The 21,675-nt window shown below is 58.4% G+C and overlaps 3 protein-coding genes across 5 annotated transcripts in view; all 3 read left to right on the top strand.

Annotated features, from left to right (window-relative positions):
- The first annotated feature begins 258 nt into the window (after positions 1 to 258).
- PRR19 (proline rich 19) lies at positions 259 to 1,418 on the top strand. The gene is made up of 2 exons (XM_034986546.1): positions 259 to 859; positions 946 to 1,418. Exons 1-2 carry the CDS (start codon positions 259 to 261, stop codon positions 1,416 to 1,418), a joined length of 1,074 nt encoding a protein of 357 aa, XP_034842437.1.
- Positions 1,419 to 3,143: 1,725 nt separating this feature from the next.
- Positions 3,144 to 11,721, top strand: TMEM145 (transmembrane protein 145). Of its 2 annotated transcripts, XM_034986545.1 has the most exons (15): positions 3,144 to 3,334; positions 4,100 to 4,174; positions 4,291 to 4,368; positions 4,454 to 4,540; positions 4,636 to 4,737; positions 4,843 to 4,927; positions 5,040 to 5,111; positions 5,228 to 5,296; positions 5,821 to 5,901; positions 5,985 to 6,063; positions 6,209 to 6,302; positions 7,047 to 7,219; positions 8,037 to 8,157; positions 10,200 to 10,406; positions 10,895 to 11,721. In XM_034986545.1, exons 1-15 carry the CDS (start codon positions 3,212 to 3,214, stop codon positions 11,141 to 11,143), a joined length of 1,695 nt encoding a protein of 564 aa, XP_034842436.1. In that variant the 5' UTR covers positions 3,144 to 3,211; the 3' UTR covers positions 11,144 to 11,721. The 2 variants fall into 2 exon arrangements, with proteins under 2 accessions (XP_034842436.1, XP_034842435.1); XM_034986544.1 differs by having other exon boundaries at positions 10,200 to 10,981.
- Positions 11,722 to 12,150: 429 nt separating this feature from the next.
- Positions 12,151 to 21,675, top strand: part of MEGF8 (multiple EGF like domains 8) — a 41,207-nt gene continuing 31,682 nt past the window's right edge. For both annotated transcript variants that reach the window (XR_004675939.1, XM_034986583.1), the window contains exons 1-8: positions 12,151 to 13,069; positions 17,595 to 17,758; positions 18,090 to 18,296; positions 19,288 to 19,468; positions 19,549 to 19,637; positions 20,177 to 20,592; positions 21,009 to 21,154; positions 21,291 to 21,413. Coding sequence is in view for 1 of the 2 variants with exons in the window: in XM_034986583.1 (XP_034842474.1) it covers positions 12,883 to 13,069; positions 17,595 to 17,758; positions 18,090 to 18,296; positions 19,288 to 19,468; positions 19,549 to 19,637; positions 20,177 to 20,592; positions 21,009 to 21,154; positions 21,291 to 21,413 (1,513 nt within the window). In the remaining variant the exon portion in view is untranslated. The remainder of the gene's footprint in view (positions 13,070 to 17,594; positions 17,759 to 18,089; positions 18,297 to 19,287; positions 19,469 to 19,548; positions 19,638 to 20,176; positions 20,593 to 21,008; positions 21,155 to 21,290; positions 21,414 to 21,675) is intronic.

Here is a 21,675-nt window from a genome sequence, read left to right as displayed (position 1 = left end):
TGTACCCTGTAGCCCTTTGTTTATTCCCTGACAAATCTTCCCATTGATCATGACTCCCTTGACCCCACCCGACCCCCATGACTCCTTCCCTGACCAAGCCTTTGCCAGTCGCTCCCTCCCCACTACCTTACTCCCATCTCGTCTCTGTAAATAGTATATCCACCTCACCCCAAACCATCTCCTCTTCTCACCATTCACTCTTAGTCCCTGACTTACCTGCTTACGGTTAACCATCCTAGCTTTCTCTTCCAGTACACTATGGACCCCCGAGGGCCAGCCCCCCAGCCTTTCCAGCGGCCTGAGAAACCTGGTCGTGTCCGCCGTCGGAAGACCAGGCGGGAGCGCAACGAGGCCCTGATGGGCAGCCGCCGGCCACTGACCCGTCAGGATCCTCCTGTGACCAGTCAGGATCCCTCTGTGGCCCCTGCTGCTTCCAAGCTTGTGGTCATAACCCAGGGCCGGCTGAGCCGGGAGCACCGGGGTCTCTTCAACCATGAGGTGAAATCTCTGGACGTGGCACGGCTGCTTAGCTGTGAGTCCCTGGAGCCAGGCACCCCTTCACTGCCCACCAAACCCTCCCCGAGCCCAAGGCGGGCCCAAGAACCAGCCCCGCAGTCAAGGGGCAAGGAGAATCAGGTGCCTAGAGGCTCTGGCCCAGGCCCACCCAGTCCCCCAGAGCTCCCTGGCTTGGGGCAGCTGCTGGAGGAGCTGCAGTGCCAGCTGATTCTGCCACAGGCCTTCCCCAGGAGGAACCTAGTGCAAGAAGCCAGGGATGCCATTGTGGGCACCTTACAGGCCTGCCATGGCTGTGTGCCCGACCTCACGGTGGTGCTCCGTGGCTGCCAGGCACCCTTACCAGGTGAGCCTACCTCCTGCTCCCTGTACTCCCCTTCTCCTTGTCTGCTCTGGTTCAGCTGTCTTCCATGCTTTTTTCCTTTGTGCCAGGGACCAAGCCTGGGGGCCCTGAAAGCCGAAGGATGACACCCTCCTGGATCAACAGCCCTGAGCCGGCCCCAGGGGAGGGGAGGCAGAGGAGGCAACAGAGGACAAAGGAGCTCACCTTTGCCATGCCTCACACCTCCAGCACTCCCATGGTGCCCGGGGTGAGCCTGGCACCGCCAAAAGGCCCCTGGCCACCCCCCTTGCCCTTGCTGCCTTCGCCATCCGGGGCAGCCTGGGGCCCCCCAACAGCCTTTGACCTGCTGAAAAGCATCTGGCTGGTAGCCACACCACCCCCTCCGCGGCCCTGGGGGGTCGGGCCCCAACAGCCCGTGCCTCAGCCACCATCATCCTTGTTGCCCAGAACCTCTGCCCTGGACTGGAGCCCCAGCCCCCCTGCCCCACTGCCCAGTCTCTCCTGGGTGGTGGCCCAGAGCAGTCCAGAGGCCTGGTCCTTTCCACCCATGAGACTGTACTGAGGGGGCTGAGGCTGGGCTGGGGGTACTCCTAATCTCCTCAATAAAGTACCTTCTACATGGTCCTCTTGATTTTCAGTGAGTGGCTGGCCCAGGACAGCAGCTTTGCTTTGTTCTGAGTTCTGGGTCCAAGAGGGAGGGGAAGATACTGTCACTTGTCACCTTCCTGGGGTTTGAGGTGCCAGGGGGCTGGGGAAACCTGGGGCTTTAGTCAGTCCCACATGTTCACCCACTGAAGCCAACTATGTGCCGGGAGTGCAAGGAGGGAGTGATGATCCTGCCCTGGTGATGAGGGAGTTATTCAGAAAGGAGCAGACGTAGACCTTTACACATTTTAAGATTAGTAAAAACTTACTAGTAGAGGCAGAAAAGAACCATCTCAGGCAATCCTAGAAATGCTGTTCTGTGGGACAGTATGTGCATACAGTCCATATCCCTAGGCTGTCCTGGGACCTTGAGTGAATCATGTCCAGGCCCTGCCCTTGATGGGCTCCTGGTCCGGCGGGCACAGGAACTGTGTTTGCAGGATCACGACAGGAGTGGCAGATGAGGCCTGAAGCTGCCCCACAGACTTTTTACTTCGGCCCAAGATATATTTTACATTTTTGAATTAAGTGCCTACTATTACAAATCAGTTTGCTTTAAAACAAAAGCAAAACAAAACAAAACAAAAAGCCGAACACATTTCTGGCTTCTCTGGAAAAAAAAAGAAAGAAAGAAAGAAAAGATCTGGCAGCAGACCTACTATCCCTTCTGGCAACAACTGGCTCAAGCCAAGTAGCAGAGGCCGCCTTTTCACGGGGCTCACACTCTCTCAAACTGAAATGTTTCATGCACTTATGTTTCCTGCTTGGCCCCTGGCTTAGAAAGTTTTTTAAAATGATATTTTGAGGAGCAACACATTTTTTTGCAGAGGAGAGGGAGGAATGAAGCTAGAAATGTTTGTTGGAATCTGATCAGGAAAATGAAGCTGAGGGACTTGGACGCTACTCTCTAAAGCCTTTCCAGGGATCCTCATTGCCCACTGGGAAACTGTAAGGTTGGAACCAGCTGGTAGGGGACTGAACTGGGAGATTACAGGACTTGGCTGAGGTCTAATGAGAAAGTGGCAATGTTGGGTTTTGAACCCAGGTAGTTGATTTCAGTCTGCTGTGGACTTCTCACAACACCACCTCTTCTGAGAGGCAGCAAGCCCGTTTCACACCCCAGTGAGCAGTGACTGGACAGGGTCAGGCAATGGAGTGGAGTGGTTGTGGCCCAGGGTTGTGCCATCTCCGTGTTTTGTGACCCAGAACAAGTGGTTTGCCCTCTCCCGCCTCTGTGTCTCTGTGGGCACTTCAGAGTCCACAGGATCTCGGGTGGACACAGCTGGGGATGGCTGTCATGCGAGGCGGGGATGAGCAATGAAAGAGCAGTTTGGGTCTAAATTCGGGAGAGGTCAGGACAGAGCTGGGGTCTGTGGTTTGGGGGGTCATCCCGAGAGGGCAGTCTGGAGGAGGCGGCACGGCTTGGGGGAATGGGAGTTCAGTGTAGGACACGGGGAGCCAGAGGTGTCAGGGACACTCCCAGAGGGGAGGACTTAGGCTGGGGCGGGGTGGAGAGGCGTCCTCTCTCACACCGATTGGGAAGGCGGCAGGCCAGGCCATCCTGGAGGAGGGGGCGGGGAGCGCGGCGGCCGGCGGCCCCTTTAATCGGGGGCGCGCGCTGGCCGGCCCGCGCGCTCTCGCCGCCGTCGCCGGGCCGGAGCGGGAGTCGGAGCGGAGCTGGGGCCGGGGCCGGGGCCGGTAGCGGGCGGAATGGAGCCCCCGCGAGCGCCCGCTCTGCGCCTCCTGCTGCTGCCGCCGCTGCTGCTCCTGCTCCTGCCACTGCCCCCCCGCGCCCGGGCCAAGTACGTGCGGGGCAACCTCAGCTCCAAGGAGGTGAGCGCGCTGGGCCCTCCCCTGCCACCGGCCGGGCCCCCGGGGACCCGAGGGGAGGGAGGGAGGAGGGTGCCGCCCCGCCCCCTGCCGCCCTTCCCTGGCGGTCCCTGGGAGCCGTGGGGGGCGGGGCGGGGGGGAATGGGGCTGGGGTTATGGGGGTGGGGGGATTGGGTCAGTGTTGAGGCTAAGAGGGGCTGTGGGGTCGAGAAGAGACTTGGGGGTTGTAGGAGGGACATTGAGGTCAGAGCTGGGCGGGGAGGAGGGCCCGGTTGGGAGAGTCGGAGTTTGGGGTGGGGGTTGGGGGGGGGGGACGCCGAGGTGGTGCTGAAGGGACAGCACTTTTCACTCTGCCGAAAGCCTTGAGTTCACGCTCCTGCTCAGGGCCGGAAGAGGGCCCCAGCACGAGATGGTCTCTGGGACCCCCCTGGGGGGCATGTGTGTGGATAACCCATGGGGGTGGCAGTCAGATTGTGTCTGGGACTGAACGTGGCCTGGGTGGGTATCTGGCCCTCCAGGATCTTTCTCAGGGCACTCGGAAAATGGGACAAGTGTTTGAGGGGAGAAGAAACTTGGGGGAGTGGGGGGGCTTCTGAGGCAAGAATCCTGGACCCAAAGCGAAGGGATCACAGAAGAATTTGGGTTGTAACTTGGTCCTCTTATGCTTCTTGGGAAACCAGGTACCCAAGGGTAGGGAAGGAAAGTTGGGGGCCCGTGGAGTCCAGGAGAGTTCTCAAAGGACTCAGCAGGACTGGGCCCCTTTTTCAGGACTGGCTGTTCCTGACGAGATTTTGCTTTCTTTCGGATTATGGACGACTGGACTTCCGTTTCCGATACCCTGAGGTGAGCCTTCCTTAACTAGTCTCCATGCAGAGGCTGGATACTCCCTTGGCCTCCCAAGGCAAGGACCACCCCAGCTCTCTGCACTCCCCCAAACTTCAAAATCTCTGGGTTTGCAGGCCAAGTGCTGTCAGAACATCCTCCTCTATTTCGACGACCCATCCCAGTGGCCAGCTGTGTACAAGGCAGGGGACAAGGTGAAGGCTGTGAGGAGGGTGTATGGGGGGAGAGGGGGGAAGGTCGAGGCTGGCCAGGGGGTGACCATGTCCCTGCCTTCCCCAGGACTGCCTGGCCAAGGAGTCAGTGATCAGGCCCGAGAACAACCAGGTCATCAACCTCACCACCCAGTACGCCTGGTCAGGCTGTCAGGTATGGGCCCAGTCTGGGGGAGTGAGCAGGTGCTGAAGGCCAAGGACCTGGGGGCTGCACAGACAGGCTTCAGCCTTCTTCTTGTTTCTCCCCAGGTAGTGTCAGAGGAGGGAACCCGTTACCTGAGCTGCTCCAGCGGCCGAAGCTTCCGCTCTGTGCGTGAAAGGTGGTGGTACATCGCACTCAGCAAGTGTGGGGTAAGGGGCTGGGACGGCCACCCGGGCCTTCCCCTCCTTGCCTTCCTGCTGATCCCCTGCCTGCCCAGGCCCCCCTCCCCACTTAGGCCACCACACTCTCCACAGGGAGATGGGCTGCAGCTGGAGTACGAGATGGTCCTCACCAACGGCAAGTCCTTCTGGACACGGCATTTCTCGGCTGATGAGTTCGGTGAGTATATGGGGACCCAGAAGCCAGGATCTTTGTGGGACTCTAGAGTGGGGTGCCTGCTGAGGAACCCCCAGCCTGACTGAAACATTTCCTCCTCCTACCAAATCGGCAGGGATCCTGGAGACAGATGTGACTTTCCTTCTCATCTTCATCCTCATCTTCTTCCTCTCCTGTTACTTTGGATGTGAGTCCAGCACATGGTGGTAGTGGTCGGGTTAGGAGTTATGCGGGGCAGGATTGGGGGAGGTGAGCTACTCTCCCTTCCTGTCTGTGAATCCCCTTCCCCTACCCGTCTTCTAGATTTGCTGAAAGGACGTCAGTTGCTCCACACAACTTATAAAATGTTCATGGCTGCAGCAGGAGTGGAGGGTGAGGTTTAGAGTAGCCCAACTTTGAGTTCTGTCGGGGGAGGGGCCTAGGGTCCAGACACCTGGGCCTGAGGGAAGAGGGGCTGGGGGCCTGGATTCCTGGGTCTGAGGGAGGAGGGGCTGGGGGCCTGGACTCCTGGATCTGAGGGAGGAGGGGCTGGGGGCCTGGATTCCTAGGTCTGAGGGAGGAGGGGACTGGAGGCCTGGACTCCTGGAGGAGGGGCTGGGGGCCTGGACTCCTGGGCCTGAGGGAGGAGGGGCTGGGGGCGGGACTCCTGGGTCTGAGGGAAGAGGGGCTGGGGGCCTGAGGGAGGAGGTGGCTGTGGGCCTGGACATCTGGGTCCTGGAGAGGAGAGGCTGGAGCCTAGACTCCAGAGTCTCCTAGGACATCAGTGGGAAGAAATGGTCTAGAGTCCTGATGGGGATGAAGGAGGAGTTCTGGCCATCTGGATCATAGTGCTAGGGAACAGTGATGCCGCAAAGCCGGTTTCTGTCCTTTCCTCCCTCTGCCCATTCTCCCCTCAGTCCTGAGCCTCCTGTTTTTCTGCATCTACTGGGGCCAGTACGCCACTGATGGCATTGGCAACAGGAGTCTGAAGATCTTGGGTGAGAACGAAGTGGGCCGGGGAAGGGTGCCCGGGCTCGCTGCGAGCCCTGTGTCTGAGACACCCTCTCCTCCCTTCTCGCAGCCAAGCTGCTCTTCTCCTCCAGCTTCCTCATCTTCCTGCTGATGCTCATCCTTCTGGGGAAGGGATTCACGGTGACACGGTGCCCAGGCTGGGGCGGGAGGGAGTGCTGGGGGGAGATGTGGCTGGGCTAGGGAACAGGGCACTCGGGTGGATCTGGGGGGTGGCTGCCCGCTTCTCCCTGACAGCCCCCACCCCTGCTGTCTCCCCTCATGGCCGGCCGCCAGGGGCCGCATCAGCCACTCAGGTTCCGTGAAGTTGTCTGTCTACATGACCCTGTACACCCTTACCCACGTGGTGCTGCTCATCTATGAGGCCGAGGTGAGTGCCACCCGCCACTGCCCAGGCCTTGCCTCCCTGCCCCCCCCCCCCCCCCGCAAGGCTTTTGGCCACCTCCTCCACCTGTCTGCCAGCCCTTCTTCACATCGCACTCTTGCTGGCTCGCTCGCTCCCACTCTGCGATTTCTGCCTGCCCATCTGTCTCTCTGAGTGCATGCCTCCCCTCTTCACCATCTCTGAGGAGCCTTCTTCCTCCTCCCTCTGTCTCTCACTGTCTGTCACATTTATGCTCAATGTCATGACTGAGAGTTCAGGAGTCCCGCAGACCTGGATTCTACTCTGGCTCTCCCACTCCCCAGCTAGCTGACCTTGGGTGATGCCCGCCCCCTCTAAGCCTGTTTCCTCTTCTGGAAAAGTAGGAGGGTTTTACTTATCCCAGGGAGGCTCCTCTAAGGCTTTATATCACCTTGGCTTTGACTTTGGCCAAAAGGTGTCCTTCTTAGCCTCAGTTTCCCCCTCCGTGAAGTGAGGTGATAATAAGACCTAACTCACTGAGTTGAGGCAAATGGAAAAGCTTACACATGGCAGGTGTCTCGCCCCATGTTGGGCCCTTGGTAGCGAATGTATTCTCTTTCTCTACGTGCTTCTGTTTCCGTTTTGTGCTCTCCAGCTGCTTCTGTCCTGACCAAGTACCTCTGCCCCCTGGGTGCCCAGGGGTGGGGTCTGGGGTCCCTGTGTGGCGGGCAGGGGGTCAGAGCTATGACGAACCTTCTCCCTTGCGTCCAGTTCTTTGACCCGGGCCAGGTACTGTACACGTACGAGTCGCCGGCGGGCTATGGGCTCATTGGGCTGCAGGTGGCGGCTTACGTGTGGTTCTGCTATGCCGTACTCATCTCCTTGCGCCACTTCCCGGAGAAGCAGCCTTTCTACGTGCCCTTCTTTGCTGCCTACACCCTCTGGTGAGACGTGCTGGGCCCCCAATGTGTCCCTGTCTCCTGGTCCTGGGGCTTCCCGGAAACGGCTATCCATTTCTCAGGCCCTCCTCAGTCAGGCAACTGTCCCAGAGTCTGCCACCGACTTACTTTGTGACCTGGAAAAAATCACTTTCCCAAATTAAAAAAAGAAAAGAAAAGAAAAAAAAAAAAGAGTGCCTCAGGTTGCCTACCCATAAAGAAAGGATTCTCTTGAGCATGCGTCAGGCAATATGTAAGGCACATAGTAAGTGTTCAATAAAAGCTAGTTGTAATTTTTTATCGTTCAACGTAACTTAGCAGTACAGCAGGCAGATTCTAAGCCTGACTGCCTGGGTTCAGATCCCAGTTCTAAAGCTTGTAAGCTGTGTGACCTCACGCAAAAATTAACTTCTGTCGGCCTCAGTGTCCTTACCTGTTTAATGGGGATGGAAATTGCACTTGTTTCGTAGCGTCATTGTGAGAGTTAATGAGTTTATATACATGAGACGCAGTAAGTCCTTAATTGTTATTGTCCTGTGTTAATTCATTCACCAAACATCTTTTGATTTCCTATCAGGTGCCAGGATTTGGGGTGGGGTGGAACTGAGTTAAATTCAGCCTAGTCTTTGCCTTCCAGAATTTCCCAGGCCAGTGGGATTCCTGCCCCCCTTTTAACCTCTGACTTTTGAAGGTCACACTGGCTTCTCTCCAGTTTGGGACCCACCTGGGCCCCATGTGTGTGTACATGGCAGGGGAGCTGGGGCCATGGGGTGGGGACGAGGGCAGGGGCAGTGTCTCTATTGACCCAGTACCTCCCCTTCAGGTTCTTTGCGGTTCCTGTGATGGCCCTGATTGCCAACTTCGGGATCCCCAAGTGGGCCCGGGAGAAGATTGTCAATGGCATCCAGCTGGGGATCCATTTGTATGCCCATGGCGTGTTCCTGGTGAGGAAGGGCATCCAGGTGGGGGTGGGAGCCTGATGGGCGGAGGATGCGTGAGGCTGAACCTTCTGTTCTGAGCTCTCCATCCATTTCCTTCACTTCATCCCTTTAGTCATCCAACAGACATTGAGAGCCTGCTGGGTTCCTGCAGGCTGCTCTCCTGTGTCGTCCGCCCCCCTCCCCCCTGCCCACAGTCCACCCTCTTTTATTCCTCGCTCCCATCTTGTCCTGGCCTCTTCCCCAACCCAACCCCCCCCCCTTTTCCCTTAAATAAACTCTACGCTCAATGTGAGGCTCGAACTCATGATACCGTGATCAAGAAGCCGCATGCTGTACCATCTGAGCCATTCGGGCGCCCAAGAACCCCACCGTCTTTCTTTCACCCCCTCCCATTCCCATTCCGGACCCTGTGTCCCCAGACTCTCACATTTCTCTTCTCTATCCCCCTGCCTTTCCCAAGCCCCTTGGTCACTACTCCACCCTTCCCCAACACGTTCTCCCATCTGCCATCACAGGCCATTGTCCAGGAAGAAGCAGGTGGGGTGGGCCAGGCTGGGGTCCCAGGGGACCTGGATCTGAATGATATCGAGAGGCTATCAGCACCAACCTCTTCTTCGCCCCTGATTTATATCCTATCTGGCCTTCTGGGTGACAGTTCATGTATCTATATGTTCATATACCTTGTTTAATTGTCAGAGCAGCCCCAGGACAGGATGGATAATGGTTGTTGAACCCACTCTACAGAAAGGCCCAGATGGGGGAGGTGACCTGCCAGGGCTCCAAGGCCTTTGGTATTAGGGCAGGGACTTTGAGCCCAGTCCTTCTCCAGCAGACCATGAGAGGGAGCCAGACCTGGATATAGGCATTGATGAGGGTCCCAGGTCTTGCCTGACCCCAGGGGTCCACAATGTGCTCTGGGTGGGGAATGTACTCAGTCACAGGTGGCCGGGTCCCCCATCTTCCACCCCAGAGCCTGACTTAGTTCCAGACTCACCATCCCAGCACAGCCCTTCTTGAAACTCTGCAGGAAGTCAGAAAGGGGCAGAAAGAGGAGAAATGCTGGGAACCATCATGTGCCAAGCTCTGCACCAGGGGTTTGCATTTCTACCCTCTCCTCATCTTTCCAAGGAGGCACTGCAATCCCTTTTCCCCAGTGAGGCTGAGGGAGTTTTATCATCGTGACCCAGATCCCATACTCAATGAGCTGTGGGGCGAGAGGTGGGGTGCGGGCCTGAACACGGAAATGCAGTGCCCTTTTAGCTATATTTCACCTTCAGCCAGTTTCTTTCCTAAAAATGCTCAGTTAGGTGAGCACAGCTCCACCTCTGGCATTCCCCAGCTCCTTGTCTCCTGTTGAGCACAACCTTAGTGGGGGGTCATGCTGGGCTCCCATGTGCAATGCTAGAGTCACACCTAGTCCCGGCCCTCATTACTTACTAGACTAACTGGGGACACATCTCTACATTCGACCAATATTTATCGAGTGCTTATGAGGCAGGTACTGTTCTAGACGGTACTGGGGATTCAGCAGGGAACTGAACAAATTCCTACCTTCATGGTGCTAACATTCTAGAATCTATCTGGTGTTGTCCAATTGACCTTTCTGTGTTTATGAAAATATTCTATACTCTGTGCTGTCCAATACAATAGCTACTATCCACATGTGGTTACTGAGCACTTCAATGTGGCTAGTGTGACTGAAGACAAACATTTTCATTTACCTTTGATTAATTTAAATGTAAATAGCTCCATATGGTTAGTGGCTGTCATACTGGACAGGGAAGGATGCTGACACTTAACCAATCTGCAATAAGTCAGTGATCAGGGCTCTGATGGAGGAAGTATCGCAGAGTGGTCGATGGAAGAAAAAGGTGGGAGCTCAGGGCACCGTGAGAGCCCAGGGTAGGTGCCTAATCCAGGCTGACGGGCCGCAGGGAATCGTGGGGGATGTCAAGTGAAGGGGGATCCTTAGGACCCCATGTTTATGGAGACGGCCTGAGGCCTGGACAGCGCTTCTCCAACCAGCACCTGGCCTCTCGCCCCAGATCATGACACGCCCTTCGGCAGCCAACAAGAACTTCCCGTACCACGTGCGCACGTCGCAGATCGCCTCGGCCGGGGCCCCGGGCCCCGGAGGGAGCCAGTCCACGGACAAGGCCTTCCCGCAGCACGTCTATGGGAACGTGACGTTCATCAGCGACTCGGTGCCCAACTTCACGGAGCTCTTCTCCATCCCCCCGCCCGCCTCCTCCGTAAGCCCCGCGCCCCCGGCGCACGAGGAGCTGCTGGCGCCGCCCCTGGAGTACCTGACCCCGCTCCCGGCCCCGCCGCCGCCCCCCTCTCCCAGGCGCCTGAGCCCACCCCCCGCCTTTCGCATGCCCCGAGCCCCAACACCACGCCGCGACCTACCCCCGGCGCCCGCGCCCACCCTGCCCGATTGGGTCCTGGCGCTGTTGCGCACGCCCCCGCAGACGCCACGCGCCGTGCCCCCGCCACCAGCCTTCCGCGGCTCTCCACCCACTCCCCGGCCGCCGCCGGAGTTCGCCCCGCGCGCTCCGACGCCGCCCCTTGAGTACCTGGCCCCGCTGCCCAGGCGCCCGGCCACCCGGTCCTTCCCTGATTGACACCTGCGCCCGCACCTCGGGAGGGGGGCTCCTTTGCGGGGAGGGGGACGGGCCTTCGGGGCCGCATCTGCCCCCCGTGGGTCCCGGATGGCCTCTGACCCTGACCCCCCTCCCAGGCCGGGAAGCAGGTGGAGGAGACGGCGGTGGCGGCGGCGGTGGCCCCGAGGGGCCGCGTGGTGACCATGGCCGAGCCGGGCGCGGCCTCCCCGCCCCTTCCCGCTCGGTTCCCCAAGGCGGCCGACCCGAGCTGGGATGGCCCGACGCCGCCCTATCAGCCGCTCGTGCCCCAGACGGCGGCGCCGCACACCGGCTTCACCGAATACTTCAGCATGCACACGGCCGGGGGCACCGCACCCCCGGTCTGAGCACCCTTGCCCACCCCGCCCCTTGGGCCGCGCGCCGGGCCCCGGCCGGGCTCCGGATCCCCGCTCTATCCCGGCCCCAGGGCTCTGCCATCCCAGGCCTTCCCGACCCTCCCCACCCCGCGCGCCCAGGTAGGGGTGCGTACTGTCCCGCTCCGCCCCCTTCCCCCGACTTTTGTGCCAAACGGTCCCGCGGGAGCCGCTCTCCCCGTCCCCTCCCTCAGCCCCTGCCCCGAGCGGCGCCGGATTCTGGGCTCCCGCTGTTCCGAGACCTACGGCCCCCTGGCCCCCTCCGAGACCTCTGATCCCGCCGGACCCCGGAACACCAGTGACGATCGCCGGGACCCTGCCCGTGACTCTCCAGGACTCCGCGACCCCGAGCCATTGCTCCTGGGACGGATATTGTGAATCTGGTCTCGACTCTGAAACCTTCCCTTGGATCTCTGTGACCTCGGACCCGAGCTCTGCCCACCCCTATCTCCATCCGGGGGTCTTCCCTCAGGTCCCCGGCAGAAAGACTTTTTTCCCTTCTTGCCAAAATAAAGCGGATTCGTTGAGTTTTTATCTATAAAATGGCCTCTTTACATCTTGATGGTGCTCAGAGGCGGGGCGGAGCATGAACCATTCCAGGCTCTGGACCTCAGTGTGTCCACCTGTGAAATGGCATTTTGGGAGAGGCCTGCATAACCTGGCCTTCATACTGGCCCGGAATCTGGGGGCACTGAACATCTAAATCATCCAACAGAACCCTCTTACTGCACCGCTCCTTTATTTTTTACCGTCTCTTCTCCAGTCAGGGCTAGAGGCGCCCTCCAGTGGCACAAACTTTGCTCAACCACCTGTACCCCGAGTTCGGGTTACGATTTTAGCACTGCGCATGTGTAATTCTCTCTTCGCAAGCCAAGGAGGTCACTGTTGCGCACGCGTCTGGGAACAAATGGGCGGGGAAGTTTCCGGAAGTCTCCCTCTGTGGAGGGGTGGGGTTGGATGCTCCGCAGTCCTCCCAGGGCCGCTCTGACCAGCTGCTCTGCGACTTCTCGCCTCCTCTCCATCTTTCCTCCCACAGCGGCCGCTCGGCCCCCGCCCCCTCGTCCTCCCGGCGGGTCTTCCCAGGCCGCTCTGGCCCGAGCGTCCCCTCGTCTCTCTGATCTGGCCCATCCGGCTCCGGAGGGAGGCGCGGGTGGGTGAGCAAGGGTGTGCGTCTATGGGGTCCAGGCCCAAGCCCCTGAAGACGGGCGCCGCCCCCGACACCCGCTCGCGCCCCGCCCCTGGCTGGAGGGGTCTCTCTCGGATCTTCCGGGCCTGGCCCGGCACGACCCGCACCCTCTATGGAGGCCCCCGCCGGGCTGTAGAGCCCTTCGCCCCCTGGGGATCCACCCGTATATAAGGTCCGTTTTGGCCTGCAGCGGCCCGCCTTCATAACTGCTGGACACCGTTTATGGGGTCAGCTAGCCTGTGGGGGCCCGTGACTATCAGGGACTCCCACGGTCCCTAGGGGTCGGCCTCGTCCATGACGACCCCATTTACGGGTCCTTCCATGGGTCTGTAGGACCTACTCCGCGGCTTCCAGAGCCCCTCTACAGCGGCGGTTCCCTTCGTGGGGTCTGCAACTCCTGGACCTCCCTGGTCTACAAGGCCATGTCCCGTCTATAGAGGTCACATTTGCAGGGCCTCACGCCGCGTGGAGGGTCCTCTCCCGGTCTTTAAGGCCTGTCCCGTCTGTAAGAGTGCGGGAGGCGGCGATGGCCCTGGGCCTGGCTCTGGCCGTGGCGCTGGCTCTATCTTTGGCCCTGCTGGGGCCTCTGATACCTGGGGCCCAGGCAGGGGACTGCAAGGGGCAGCGGCAAGTGCTGCGGGAGGCGCCAGGCTTCGTGACGGATGGTGCGGGCAACTACAGCGTCAATGGCAATTGCGAGTGGCTCATCGAGGGTGAGTGGGGCCGCGTGGGTCACACACCCACCCATTCGCTGATTCATTCATTTGTGCCCTCATTAATCCCACTCACCGAATTCCCACACCCCGGTTCTGGTCCAGGCCCTTTGCTCTGAAATGCAGCCAACCTGGGCCCTGTCCTGGAAGTCCTTGAAGTCTGGTGGGGGAGTTGCACCCAGACCCAGATGGACAATTACAAGCCAAGAGCATCAGTGAGAGATACTCTGAATGACTGTTAGCAACTCAGGCTCTGAGCCCAACCACCTGCTTCAAATTTGGGTTCCACTTCTCACTAGCTTTGTGATTTGGGCAGGCAGCTTCTTTTCTCTGAGGTCCAGCTCCCTCTCCTCCCAAGTAGGGTTCATACTAGTATTGACCTCATAGGGTTGTTGGAATTCAATGAGAACACCATTTAACATGCCTGGCACATAGTATGTACACGGTAAATGGTATTAGGATTATACTGTTGTTATTTTTAAAGTAATTCAATAAAGGCATTTTTTTCAGTCATTCATGTGCCAGACATTATATTTGTTATTGAGACATAACAGAGACCAAGGCAACCCTAGCAATCCATGATGACTTGGGGCTTAGAATCCAGTGGGGAAGACAAACACATGAATAGAGAGTGACAACCTAGAGTGGTTGGGACTGTGATGGAGGAATCCCAGGGGCCTGTGGGAGCCAGAGGAAGTACCTGGCCTGGGGGCTGGGAGAAGAGAGAGGGCTTCATGGGGGAGGAGATGTCTGAGCTGAGACCCAAAGGACCAATAGCAATTAACCGGGAGGAAGAGTAAGAGCATTCCAGAGGGAACAGCCTATGCAAAGGCCCCATCCTTACCCTTATGGGCTCCTAGTCCAGTGGGGGAAGTAGACCACCCACAAGGAGTGGGAAGCCCAGAAGATGTCTGATTTAGCCTGGCCTGGAGCTAAGACCAAAGGCATGTGAAAGAGGGAACAGAAGGGCCTCCCAGGCCAGGAGCATAGCCCATGCAAAGGCCTGGCAGCAGGAGGGATGATGCTTTTGAGGACACAGAATACAAGAAGACAAACAGTGAACCAGAGGGTGGAGGACTGATTTTGACCTGTATCCTGAGGGCACTAAGGAGGTGGAAGAGAAGTCTCAAGGCAGTGCCTGGAGAAGCCTAGGAAGGCTTCTCTGTAGCAGATGTAGGAGCTGGTGTCCAGGGAGTGGTAGGAGTCCCCCAGAGGAGGTTCTGGGCAAAGGCCAGAGGTGTGATGTCCCAGATCAGGCATGGTCTCCCTTTACAGGCTGCAGACCTTGGTCTTTATCTGAGGACACTGGGGAGTGTGGGAGGGTTTTGAACAGGGAAGGACATGATCCTGACTTAAGTTTTAGGTCTCTGTGGCTATTGTATGGTGTATGGATGAAGCATGTTTCTTGGGGATGAGTGTGTCTGTCCCCAGCTTGGGGGCCATTCCTGTCTGAGGGTGTAGGTAAGCACAGAATGGGAAGTATGGGTATGCGTTTGATGTATACATCATTCTCTGGCCTTAAAGAGCCCAGCCTTGGGCGCCTGGGTGGCTCAGTTGGTTAAGCGACTGCCTTCGGCTCAGGTCATGATCCTGGAGTCCCTGGATCGAGTCCCGCATCAGGCTCCCTGCTCGGCAGGGAGTCTGCTTCTCCCTCTGACCCTCCTCCCTCTCATGCTCTCTGTCTCTCATTCTCTCTGTCTCAAATTTATAATAAATAAAATCTTAAAAAAATAAAAAAATAAATAAAAAATAAAAAGAGCCCAGCCTTGTTGGGGATGGTAAGGCTGGATGCAGACGTTCATTCTACAGTATGCTCAGGCTATGTCTAGAAGGAGGTAGAGGGGTTGGGTAGATGGGCAGAGGGGGATGAAAGAATACTGGGGGTCACATAGGAGGGGCCATTGGAATAGGGTCCTGAAGCATGCATAGGAGTTTGCTGGGTGAGAAAAAGGAACAGCTTCTGTGAAGATAAAAGAGAGGCTGGTGTGTCTCAGGAGCCATGTCTAGGTTTTTCTGGTCTGATTGGACTGCTGGCTGAGAGGTGCGGAGGGCCACAAGCAGGGGAAGAAAGGCCTTGAATGTCATGCTGAGCAACTTGGCTTTTTCTCTTGGCATTGATGGGGAACCACAGAATGATTGTGGGGGTGGCCTGGAGACTTGGTGTGCTAGTCTTGCTGGAGAGGAGGTAGAGAGGGCTGAGAGCACTGAGAGGTGTTTGGGAAGTTTCACCAGTGAGATTTGGGGACCACCTGGCTGGATGTTGGGATAGGGAGGAGTCTAGGTGACTTCCAGATCCTCCTTGATCTCCCATGCTTCCCAGTGCCTATTACCTTTGAGAACAAACACGTTCCCCCATGTTTTAAAAAATAAGCAGCTGACCTACTTCCTTTTGTACCACATCCACACTTTATTGTAACCAATCCTCATAACATTCTCATGAATAAAAAGGCATTCTGCTTTTGGAAACCGGGGGTTGGGGTGCCTGGGTGGCACAGCTGGTTAAACGTCCGACTCTTGGTTTCAGCTCAGGTTGTGATCTCAGAGTTGTGAGATCGAGCCCCGAGTCAGGCTCCTCGCTCAGCTCAGCGTGGCATCTACTTGGGTTTCTCTCTCCCTCTCTCTGTGCTCCTCCCCCCGCACTCTCCCCACCCCCCTGCACTCTCTCTTTCTCTCTCTCTCTCAAATAAATAAATAAATATTTAAAAAGAAAATGAAAAGCAGGGAGTTTTGGGGTTGGATCCCTGTCCAGAAGGGCATGGGCATTGAGTCTGTGTTGGGTGGAAGCAGGAGATCTTGAACTTAGGGAGGAACTTGGGGAAAGCAGATGGTGAGCTGGCTTCCAGCATGCCCTTGACAGAGATGTACTTGTTGTGATTCTGGGAACTGAGCTTTATATTCTGGTTGAGGCTGGCAAGATTCTGGGAGGTGTTGTTGCCTGGTCTGGCGAAATGGTTCTTCTTCCTTCCCCAGGCCATGGTTTGGGGTCTGTGTGATGTTCTCAGGGGCTCTGGCCAGAGCCCGAGGGAAGGCTGCCAACTTCAGTATTCTTTCTTTTGTGCATTTCTTCATTCCTTGCTCGGTGCCAGGCCCTGTGCTGGTTAATGTCAGGGAGGGACCCCAAGATGAGTTAGGCCTAGACCCTGCCCTATGGGCCTCCTTGACTGCAGAGGAAACAGACCCAGACACAGATGATCCTGGCGCAGAGGAATGAAGGTTATAAAATCTAAAAAAAAAAAAAAAAAAAAGCCCTCCATGGCTCCCTGCCATTCCCAGTATGCAGGGGAGCGTGCTGAGGGGCACGGGAGAAGGGGCTGGCCCAGGGTCCCCCAGCAGGTCAGGAGCAGAGCTAGGTCTGCTCCCAGGTCTAGTTTCCTGAGCCCCTAGTGTGAGATGTGGGATGAGGGTTACGGAGGAGGGCTGGGCCTCTCTCGTGGTTGTAGCTGGATATCAGCTGGGCCTGCAGTCATCCGAACACTCACCTGAGCCAGACGTCCGCGAAAGCTCCCTAACGAGGCTGGCAGTTGCTGCTGGCCGTGGGCTGGAAGCTCAGCTGGGGCTGTCAGCTGGGATGCCGACACGTGGCCCCCGCCATGTGGCTTTGGCTTTTCATAGCTTGACAGCTGTGTTCTGAGAAGGAGCATTCTATGATGTCCAGGTAGAAGCTGTGAGGCTTCTCTGATCTAGCTGTGCCGGGGCCAGAATGTCTGCATTGCTGGCTTGTATGGGTCATGCTAGTCTTTCTGAGGGTCTTCCCTGATACAAGGGGCAAGGAACCAGCCCTCGCCTCTCGATGGGAGGAGTGGCCAAGAAGTTTGAATCCACCTCAGTACCGTTATAACTTCACTTTCCAGATGAAGAAGCAGATCCAGAGAGGTTAGGGGACATGCCCAAGGCCACACGACTAGTAGCTAGTAAATGGCAGAGCCAAGATGTCAGCCCAGGCAGTCTGGCTCAAGTCTGTGCCTTTAGCTACTACAATAAACTGAGCCTTGGGGTGGGGGTGGGGGGCGAGAGGAGCTGTGGTACTCCAAGGTTTGGCCCATTCCGGGGGAAGAAACTGGCCTCTTCCCTTGGAGCTCTGATCAGCCTGGAACAGGTGACCGTCCCAGAGGCCTTTTCCGTCTGGGAGTATGCTTCTCTGTTCAGGTCTGGACCCTGCCCCTCAGACTTAATGTCTGAGGCTCAGGAAAAAAGGAGAACAGCTCTGTGTGACCCCCGGGGTGGGGTCCTTTCTGGGGCACTTCAGCTTTCCCATCTGAATGGTGGGAGGTGTTCAGCCTGGTCTCAGGAGTCCTTTCCAGGGCTGACACTGTAATTCCTTCTCTGGCCCTGTCCCTCTGGCTGTCACAGCTCTGACCTCCCTGGGCCATTGAGACCAGGGGCCCCTCGAAGGCAGGGCTCGGGTCTGACTCATGTTTGGGCCTCCCACATCACCAGGCAGGCCTTGGTATTTTGGGGTGAGGTACGTGGAGGCACAGGGAGAGGGTCCACATCTGAGCCCAGCCCCCCTGCTCTCGCTGCCCAGCCCCAAGCCCCCAGCACCGGATCCTGCTGGACTTCCTTTTCCTGGACACGGAGTGCACTTACGACTACCTGTTCGTGTATGATGGGGACTCTCCCCGAGGGCCCCTGCTTGCCAGTCTGAGTGGGAGCACTCGGCCTCCACCCATCGAGGCCTCCTCAGGCAAGGTTGGTGGGGCCGGACCGTGGGGGGGAGCTGGGCTGTTGGGGGGCCAGGCTGTGCGGGGGTAGACTGTGGGGCTCTGGCTGGAGGTCCAGGTGGAGTTTGGAGGAGTGGGGGGGGCGTCGATACACAGAAGGAAACAAAAGAGGGGGAGGGGCAGAGAGACTGAAGGAGAGACCTCACGTCTGACTGATGGAAGGACACAAGGACAAAGAAGGGTGGAGAGGGACCAAGAAAGGAGGTGGGGACGCCCAGGGTGGGGTGGGGACAGCAGCAGCCCACCCTCCCAGTCCAGTCCCCCGAGTCCCCGGAGCCGCGCCCATCTCGTGCCTGCAGATGCTGCTGCACCTCTTCAGCGATGCCAACTACAACCTGCTGGGCTTCAACGCGTCCTTCCGCTTCTCCCTGTGCCCCGGGGGCTGCGGCAGCCATGGGCAGTGCCGGGCCCCCGGGGAGTGCGCCTGCGAGCGCGGCTGGGGGGGCCCCGACTGCAGCCTGCAGGAGTGTCCCACCTACTGCGGCAGCCATGGCACCTGCGCCTCGGTGAGCCTGTCCCCAGCTGTGTCATATCCCTGTCCCCCCCCCCCCCGGTCTGTGACCACAGCTACCGCTCCATCTGCCCCTGCCCCACTCCCGTCCGGGACCCTGCTGTCACCCTGTCACCCACAGTGACACTCCCCTCTCCTCCCAGACCCTGCCCGTGCCTGCCCTCCAGCCCCACCCCACCTTCATCTGCGGCCCCTCCTCTGCCTGAGCCCACTCCCCTCCTGCCTCTCGCCTGCATCTGGCCTGCAAACCCACCTGCCTTCCGCTTGCCGGCCCCACTCCGTCCTCCCACCCAGCCGCTTTGTCTGGCCCTGACTTCGGACTGCTGACCACTGACCTTGGGCCTCAGCCCCGCACATCCAACTTCGGGACTGGGTCACGTCTTGAGCCCTCCTGCCTTCGCCTCCCCAGGCTGAGGTCGTCCGGCCCAGGCTGACCTTGCCCTCACCGCTGTCCTTCTCCTCCGACCTCTCTTGCTGTCTGTCCTCGTTTTCCTCTCCAGGCCCTTCTGTCTTTCCCTTTTTTTGTTGGGCTGTCTGCTTTTTTCTTTCTTTTTTTTTTTTTTAAAGATTTTATTTATTTATTTGACACAGAGAGACACAGCGAGAGAGGGAACACAAGCAGGGGGAGTGGGAGAGGGAGAAGCAGGCTCCCCGCAGAGCAGGGAGCCCGATGCGGGACTCGATCCCAGGACCCTGGGATCATGACCTGAACTGAAGGCAGTCGCTTAACCAACTGAGCCACCCAGACACCCTAGCTGTCTGCTTTTTTCTACCTCTCTGCTTCTCTCTGGTTGTGTCTCTGTGTCCCTTTCTTCCTCCGTCTGTTGGCCTGTGTCCTTCCTGGCTGTTATTCCATCTCTCCTTTCCCATCCATCTTTTTCCTTCTCCCTTTCTGCCCTGTGTGTCTCTGGCTTCATCTCTCCTCCCCCTTTCTCTCTTTTTTTTTCTTTCTCCATCCCTGCCTTTGTGTGCCTGTCCCCCTCCAGCCCCTGGGACCATGCCGCTGTGAGCCTGGCTTCCTGGGACATGCCTGTGACCTGCACCTGTGGGAGAACCAGGGGGCCGGCTGGTGGCACAACGTGAGTGCCGGGGACCCTGCCTTCTCGGCCCGGATTGGGGCGGCCGGTGCCTTCCTGTCCCCGCCGGGGCTACTGGCCGTTTTTGGAGGTGAGCCAATGGGGTGTGCGTCTGGGGTCTGGTGGCTTGGCAGTCTGTGGCCAGGGCTTGAGCCATCTGTCCCTCCACAGGCCAGGACCTCAACAGCGCCCTGGGGGACCTGGTCCTATACAACTTCTCTGCCAACACCTGGGAGCGCTGGGACCTGAGTCCTACCCCGGTACGAATCCTCCCCAACCCCCCGCACTGCTCAGAGGTGCCTGTCCACTCCGGCAGACCCAGCCAGGGCCCCCTGGAGCAACCCTACCACCCCATACGCCCCCAGCCCTGCCGCTTGTTATGGGCCCACCTCCTCCTCCTGGTGCTGCTTTTCTACCTCTGATTTTCTTTTTGCTTCCTTTATCTCCATTTTTGCATCTTATCCTTCTGTGGATCTCCTGTCTCTTTCTCTTGGTTTCTCTCTCCATTTTTGTCTCTGCCTGTTGGTCTTCTGCTCTCTCTTGGTCTCTGTGTCTCCCCTCTGGGCTGTCTGTCCCTCTGCTTTTCTCTGCCACCTCCCCTATCCCTGCCCCCCTGCCTCCTCCGCCTCCTTTTTTTTTTTTTTTTTTTAATTTGTTTTTGTTTGCCTGTGTCTGTCTTGCTGGGTCTGTCTTCCTTTTTCTCTTCGTGTACCTCTGTCTGGCTTTCTCCGTGTCTCTCTCTGGCTGGCTCTCATGTCACTCTGTGTCACCATCCTGTCTCCCGGTCTCTTACCCACAGGCTGCCCGGCACTCCCACGTGGCTGTGGCCTGGGCCGGCTCCCTGGTGCTCATGGGTGGCGAGCTGGCCGATGGCTCCCTCACCAGCGATGTGTGGGCCTTCAGCCCGCTGGGCGGGGGCCACTGGGAGCTCCTTGCGCCACCTGCCTCGGGTTCCTCGGGGCCACCAGGCCTGGCAGGTCACGCGGCCGCCCTGGTGGACGACGTCTGGCTCTATGTGTCTGGCGGCCGCACCCAGCACGACCTCTTCTCCTCCGGCCTCTTCCGTTTCCGCCTCGATGGCTCCAGCGGAGGCTACTGGGAGCAGGTGATTCCAGCAGGTGGGCGACCCCCTGCCGCCACCGGCCACTCCATGGTGTTCCATGCACCCTCACGCACCCTGCTGGTTCACGGTGGACACCGGCCCTCCACTGCCCGGTGAGTGACCTCCTGCAGGGCCAAGCCTGGCCCAGGCCCCTGGGTCTTCAGTCTTTAGTGGTCTTCGTCCACTGATGGACTTCTGCCGTCATCCGCCCTCCTTCCTTAGGTCATTCACTAGTTCATTCGTTCTCTTATTTGCTCATCCACTCACTGACTCTCTAACCTTTCCTTCACTCTCTTGGCCACTTACTTCCCATGCGCTCTCGCCTGTCTGTCCACTCAGCCACACCCTGCTTGATGGGCAGCCCTGGCTAGATGATGCATGGAACCCAGGGATGAGCCACTGGGAGGCAGGTGGGGACATAAACCCCATCACGCCGGCCTCACCCTGACTGATCACACGACTCTTGAGAGCCCAGAGGAGGGAGAGAAACCTTTCCTGCCCTGAGCCCCTCCTCTGCCCCTCCCGATAGGTTTTCTGTGCGGGTGAATTCCACCGACCTCTTCCACGTGGATCGGCGCGTGTGGACCACCCTAAAGGGCCGGGATGGGCTTCAGGGCCCACGGGAGAGAGCCTTCCACACAGCCAGTGTCCTGGGCAACTACATGGTGGTCTATGGTGAGGAGGCTCCCTGATCCCGCCTGCCTGCCTGCCTGCCTTCTAGGGCCCCAGGCCCACACTGAGCTGAGGCTCCCTGCCTGGGTGTCCCCACCTCTGCCAGGCTTGCCAGCTGTGCCCCTTTCCTCCTTTCCAGGGGGCAACGTGCACACCCATTACCAGGAGGAAAAGTGCTATGAAGATGGTCTCTTCTTCTACCACCTCGGCTGCCATCAGTGGGTGTCAGGGGCTGAGCTTGCCCCCCCAGGAACCCCTGAGGGTGAGTGGCCCCTCTGTTTTCCTGAGGGACTTCTGAGAGTCACACTTCCCTGACAGTGAATCTGGGCTTTAGGCAGGAGCCACGTTGGTCCTCAGAGGGTGAGCCAGATGTCCTGTTAGAGCTGGCCTCCAGAGGTGAGCCTGTGCGGGGAGGCAGGGCGGGGTCGCTGTTGCCGTGGAGATGGGAGGCAGGTCCAGCAGCCCTGGTCTAGGCTCCAGTCCAGATTTTGCCAGTTTCCAGATGCCCCAGGGAATGACCTACA

The sequence above is a fragment of the Mirounga leonina genome, unplaced genomic scaffold (assembly GCF_011800145.1).
Source record: "Mirounga leonina isolate KUSES-001 unplaced genomic scaffold, KU_Mleo_1.0 Mir_376, whole genome shotgun sequence".
Taxonomy (NCBI): Eukaryota; Metazoa; Chordata; class Mammalia; order Carnivora; family Phocidae; genus Mirounga; species Mirounga leonina.
Note: the sequence above shows the minus strand (reverse complement) of the source record. Positions and strands in the feature narration are given on the sequence as shown.

Bases quoted from the DNA above. Each gene is read 5' to 3' on its own strand.
- TMEM145 (XM_034986544.1), top strand. From the start codon at position 3,212: ATGGAGCCCCCGCGAGCGCCCGCTCTGCGCCTCCTGCTGCTGCCGCCG. The intron at 4,369-4,453 runs GTGAAGGCTGTG...TGCCTTCCCCAG, and splicing joins TGTACAAGGCAGGGGACAAG to GACTGCCTGGCCAAGGAGTC. The intron at 7,220-8,036 runs GTGAGACGTGCT...CCTCCCCTTCAG, and splicing joins TTTGCTGCCTACACCCTCTG to GTTCTTTGCGGTTCCTGTGA.
- PRR19 (XM_034986546.1), top strand. From the start codon at position 259: ATGGACCCCCGAGGGCCAGCCCCCCAGCCTTTCCAGCGGCCTGAGAAA. The intron at 860-945 runs GTGAGCCTACCT...CCTTTGTGCCAG, and splicing joins CTGCCAGGCACCCTTACCAG to GGACCAAGCCTGGGGGCCCT.